The following is a 6,298-nucleotide window of genomic DNA, read 5'->3' as shown; positions in this document are numbered from 1 at the left end:
TAGAACCAAGCTAGTTTAATATTTTTTAAAAACTTTGACAAGTTTCAAAATTTTTTAGATGGCTTTTAAAACTCTACTTAGTAAATTTTGCAAGACTCATGATTTGAGTTTTTTTTTTAAACATATTTTATTCAACGATTATCAACTTAAGTCTACGCTGTTTCATCTTTCTAGGTGAAACGGGATAAGCTTAAGTTGACAATCGGTGAATAAAAAATATCTTGATACTTAAGCTCTTATATGGAGCACTGTATTTCATATAGTTTTATAACCTATGGATTTGATATTTACAGATATTTTACTCTAGTTTTTGTTACTTGAAATTCTTAATTAGCTTATTTAATTTTTTTTTTTTGAATAACTAAGTTTTTATTATTTAACGCTTTATAATTTATTTTAGCATTTAAGTTTTTAATAATTTTTGCAGCTAAAGGTTTAAAAATTAAAATGACAACACTGTTTTTGTGATGTACCTAAATAAAACCCATCGTAAAAAATGCATATTAGACATAAGTTTTACACAGCTAATTTAATTTAAGTAGTTAATAACATTTTGATTAACTTTAAAGTAACTATTATCATTTGTTAATTCTTTTGTATAAAAGCTTATAAAAATAATGCCCTATAACTTTGTCTGGTGAGCAACTAATTTTTTTAAAGGTTTTAATGTGAGGAACTATAATTTAGTAAGACATCAATTTTAATTAAAATGTCATGTTTCATTGCTTAAACATTCGTAAGGTACATTCACAGTTTGAATATTAAGTTTTAAAAATGAGTCCATAAGAACCCAACTTTTCTAAACTTAAATAAAGAATGCTATTCAGTTACTTCATTGTGTAATAGTATCATTTTTTAAAAGTATTGGTCAGATAGCTTTTAGACTTAAATTTTTACTATTTTAAAATTCTACTAATTTAATGTTGATATTTAATCTACATTATAAAACTATTTTTGATAATATTTAGAACCATGGATTTTATCTTGAAAATGCTCATCGCCCTAGAATATTGGCACATCTTACGGAAAAGCGCAAATAAATTGTCTTGTTGGTAATCTTGTATCTGGTATTCAATCAGGACAAACCATACTATGATTGTTATGCTTACAAAATGCAATTGTCTTAACCTTACTCAACCATCAGTTGTAGTTGTGTTCCTTATAAACACAAGTAGTGCGAAATATATCACAAAACTGACTAAACCTATTTTTTAGGTTTCAATAAGTAAAGTTAAACTAAGAATGGAGTCCATTAAAAACAAAGTTAAAAAGTTTTCAAAAAGCCACCCTGGCTGTAGAAGTTTTCTACAAAGTATTGCTAGGAAGGCGGAAGAGGAAATAAATGAAAAAAAAAATAATCTCGAAAAAGAAACGGTGTTTGAAAAAGCTAAAGAGTTGTGCAAATATGATGTTGCAAACTTCAAAAAACCTGTTCTTCCTGGTTTTAAATACAAACTTGAGCTGTTGAAAAATAATGATCCAGACTACAAACTTCTTGAAAATTCAGTAGAAATTAACGATAATTCTATTCCAAAATCTTCTAGCAATCGACTAGAGACAGGACCTAAGACTGAAAGTTTAAAAATATATAGAGTAGTATCAAACAAAAACATTTCAACAGAGTCAAGCGATATTAATCAGATACTTTTGCTACATGGAACTAAAGCCCAAAATGTTGAAGGAATATTGAAAACAGGTTTTAATCCATCCCAAAAGGGATTTTATGGATCTGGAGTGTATCTAACTAATAGTTTTAGTTACGCATCTGATTACGGTAGGTGTTGTGCTACAGAAGAAAAAATGATTAAAAACTTTAAATACTTTTTTGTAAACAGTGTACCTACTAGTCCTGAAATATTTCTAAAACGTTATCAATATCCAAAAGAAATATCATTCGAAGATTATTTAAGTAAAGAACCATCAGTAAAAACGTTTCACACTAGTTTAATGAGACCTTTTAAGAATGAAGAAATTCCTTTAGAAGTGTATGATAGCCATAAAAGAAAACTTTTAACAGGTTCATTTAAAATAGATGGTCAAGGAAGCATAACGTTAGCTCACCATAGTTTAGTAGTGCCTGCTTATTTAATTGAAATTAAAGAAAAAACTAATGTATGCGACATAGTTAAACGAATACTATATAGTAGTTTGAAAATTCCAAGGTATTCAAAAAATATTGTTTTTTCTGAGATGAATCGGGAAAGAAACGAAAATAATAATCTTCTAAACGAAGTATCTGAATTTTCTTTTCCAATGATAGCTGAAGAGCTAAAGAAAGAAATATGTAGAAACTATTATGCAAAAATAGATGGTCTTACCACAATGTTAGAAAATCACATTAACTTAATCATGAAAGAAACTTCTTTTCAATTAAGCAGCATTTTTGAAGTAAAACATGACCAAAAAAGAAAATTTAGTACAGAAGTTCTACATAAAGACAATGATGATTACAAGTTTATTTTACGTTCATTTGATAATGAAAACGCAGAAAATATTCCAAAAATTAGACAACTGTTCAGAATAAACCCTACTGATAAAAATGAAGTTCTCAACTTCAAACAAAAGTTCCTTTATCTAAACGGTGTTAAAGCGGACGAAGTAAATTATGTTTTGACAAATGGTTATCCAAGCGATCAAAACGGCCGAGATAAATTATCCAGAGAACTAAATCACACTACAACAAATTTAAGTTTCGCAACAATTCGTAGTAATTATTGTGAAGTTGATAATACAGTAAAAAGGTTGTCTTTTGTATTTGTTGTCTGTTCAGAAAGTAACTATGACGAGTCAATCTCTGAAAACAAGCAAACTATCGAGGATAGTAAGAAAAATGTAACCAGAGAAGGAATATTCCACAATGGAGTTGTAAAAAATTGTTTAGATTTAATTCCAGCTTACCTCATTATTTTTGAGTTAGATGAATAGTAACGTGAAAAATATACTAAACTTTTTTTGTTTTTAATGGTAAGTAAAAATACTTATAAATATTTCTAGTCAAAAGTTATTTTTAAATATTTTTTGTTTTGAATTTAAATAACTTGTCAAACGTAAAGTAAGTTTTAGAGTTAATGATAGTAAACATTTTTCAACTGATTTTCTGTTTTTCTATTTTCTGTTAGGTGTTAATGTTTACCTTTTTTCTGTTTGTTTACTTTTTATTTAATAAAATATTATTAAAAAAAATCTTAAATAAGTGCTTTGAACGTTTATGATACATAAAATAAATGATGTTTTTTCATAATGCTAAAATATAATTGTGACAATAAATATAAGTTAATTGTAATATTATAGTTTATAACTAACAAGTTATCATAATTTAAAATAAAAAGATAAATAATTCTTCCGAATGAAAATTTATTTTAGTTGTATTTTAATGGATTTATAACTCAAACTAGAAAAAAAAAAAACGATTTTTCTATTAAGGTTTTGCTAAAATCGAATTCGGACAAAAATAATTTAGTTTATGTATAAATTACTTAAGGCAAAATGTAATAAAAACGAAAACATTGTTAAAACTTATATTAGTAGATAAAATAGCACTGGTTTGTCGTTAAAAATAAAGTAAAACGAAGATGCTTCAACTAATACACATATTTATATTTATTAATAAAGTAAAAAAGTTGCCACACAAGTACTAATAAAATTAAAAAATTCTAAAATTTTTGTTAATACGAAACCAGTGGGTGTCGGTCACCCAACATCTAAAGGTTTATTTACCTTAGAACATTTACGCTTAGGGCTCAATCTAAGTGTGACTTTACTTTTGGGTTTTGACATAATTAATGCTATACTCTAGACTTAATATTACTAGATATCAATACTACTATAAATAACAAGGCACAACAATTGAGTGGGTTTTTCTATTAAACGAACTTCAATAAGTGCAAAACCAATTGTTAAAATCACAATAACTATTAAATATGTAATTTTTGTACTGAAATACTGTATATTAACCACTATAAAAAACTCAATAATATTTTATAAATTATTTAAAATAAAATGCAAAACGAAATGTTGAAAAGTAAAAGAACTATAAAAGTATGTCACTTATGTGAAAAGTGCTTTTAATTAATCACTTGTTGAAAATGAAAAAAACTATGAAAATGTACAGTAAGAGAATCACAAAACTTATTTTAAATAACAATCTTAAATCTAACAAATACAATTTCAGTTATATACACTAAAACTTTATAAAACAACTCAGTACCTAAATTCAAGTGTCTTTCTTGTAAACAGTCTCTGCAACTCCTGGCGGCTCTGTCAACCAGCTCAGTCAGTCGTATTATCTCATCACCTCAGACAAAAAACATTAAAATGAATCGTTTCATCATGCAATTTCGATTATACGCCTTAAAAGAGAAATAGGCTCTCATTCTCTTTTATTCTCGTGACGTCATAAAAGAAAAATGCGCTCTCATTCTCTTTATTCTCTTTCTCACTTTTTGTTTCATCATACTTTGCCCGGGCAAGACTTGTAAGTGCTCTTAATAACTCTTAATTTTCTCTTAAAAACAAAACATTTTTCAAGTGAAACTTGGAACAGCTATACACTTCCTCTTCCCGCTATTTTGAAAGAGAATCCTCAACCCCCCCTTTTTTTTTAATTTTATAGGAATTGAACTCTACCCCAGCATTTCAAAAACAAAGAAAAACAAAAAAAAAAATTATAACACAACAACATTTCAGATAACTTGGAATAAACAAATAAAAGATTCTAATCCGTTCTCTTAAGTTATAATAAATTTTTGGTAATATTTAAAAACTGTTAATGCTTTCGCTAGAAATTAATTTAAAAAATAATTTTAGACATGAGTCAAAAAAAACTGCAGAAATTTTCAGTATTAGGTTGAAGAAAAACACACATGTATTAAAATGTGAATAGACGCAAGAAAAAATCACCCAATTGCCATGCCTAGTTTACCCCAAGAATAGTATTATTTTACATTGGAGTTCTAAAAGTTTATTTTTTGGTTCCTTAATCTTAAGTTTAATATTCTCAACATTTTTTTAATTTCTAAATCTTCTTTTATCAACTCATCTTGCTTTATATGTAGGTTTGAAATTTCTCTTTGAGGCTCTACCATTTCTTTATTATTGTTAATAGGTTTATAACCTGTTGAACTAGCATTTACTTTGTTTGAAAAATTAATCTCATTGTTTATATTAGGAAATTTTTTAAAATTAGTTGTTTTAACCTGATGGGTTGATTGGTGGTTGTGTTTTATCTTATAATTATTTTGTTTTTCTATTTGCTTAATTTGTATCTTAATTTTTTATAATCATTGGCCAATTAACATGTGTGTTGAGGCTTCTGGTGCCTCTTAAACATCTGGTTATTGCTAGGCCACCTATCTGGGACATATTTCGAACCCTGAACTGGTCTGAAGTTGGGTCCTGTTACACTTGTAGCTTTTGGCATATTTTTTTACTCATTGCCACATCAGATTGTTCAGCCTCACCTTGAGCAAGTGACCTTAAATACTTGTTAGGGTTCTCTTTAGCAATGTCAGTGTGATGAATGAATACATCACTGTCCTTATCATCACAATGAATGAATCCATAGCCCTTCTTTACATTAAACCATACCACTCGGCCAGTTATTTCATGTGCTAAAACTTTTCTGGGAGCTTTAGGTTTAAAATTTTGTAATTTTTTTTATTGGACTAAAAGAAGCAGATTTCGCAGTTGCAAATGAAAAGTGTTTTACTGTTCTGTTATTATTTTCACGTGGGTAAATATTTTGGCTTTGATGTTTTATGAGGTGGGCCATTGGACAAGAGTCAGGTATTCTAAATTTAATTGCATTTTCCCCATGGGCTAAATGCAAGTCCCAAAGTTTTACATTATGAAATTTGCGCGTTGGTCGCTACCAAGCCTATTATGCTGCTGATTAGGTTGGTCACTGCCATGATCACTACAAAACTTGTTTTGGTACTCATGCCAGCCTGTGTTATTGCGTCTCCTTGTTCTATTTTTTCTGAAGCGTGGCTCACGAACCCCATAGTTGATGTTTTGTGTGTTATCTAAGTGCCTCTCTTTATGACCTACAAAGGTTGCTGCCATCCTAAGGTAAAATTCTTCAATATTATGTCCAAAGTTTGCCCAGACCTCGCTTTTAAGATAATTTGGCGCCAAGTAACAAGTAAAAAAAAATACCCTATCATCTAAAGTTCTTTTTGCCCACTTTGTTGCTTCCATACGCGAATCTTGGTATTCTGTTGGTGCATTAGACGCTGTTCTGGACCTCATAAATTTTAGTAAAGGGCAACCTTTGTCTTGCAGAAAGCGGTATAAATTA

At 28.5% G+C, this 6,298-nt stretch overlaps 1 protein-coding gene across 1 annotated transcript; it reads right to left on the bottom strand.

The window, feature by feature from the left end:
* Positions 1-5,290: 5,290 nt before the first annotated feature.
* On the bottom strand, positions 5,291-6,002 carry LOC145839235 (cold shock-like protein CspA). The gene is made up of 3 exons (XM_082946838.1): positions 5,924-6,002; positions 5,460-5,627; positions 5,291-5,394 (listed from the first exon to the last, which is right to left on the bottom strand). The coding sequence occupies exons 1-3, from the start codon at positions 6,000-6,002 to the stop codon at positions 5,291-5,293; spliced, it is 351 nt and encodes a 116-aa protein (XP_082802964.1).
* Positions 6,003-6,298: the final 296 nt, after the last annotated feature.

Source organism: Thalia democratica, chromosome 6 (assembly GCF_965202585.1).
Source record: "Thalia democratica chromosome 6, ktThaDemo2.hap1.1, whole genome shotgun sequence".
Lineage (NCBI taxonomy): Eukaryota > Metazoa > Chordata > Thaliacea > Salpida > Salpidae > Thalia > Thalia democratica.
Note: the sequence above shows the minus strand (reverse complement) of the source record. Positions and strands in the feature narration are given on the sequence as shown.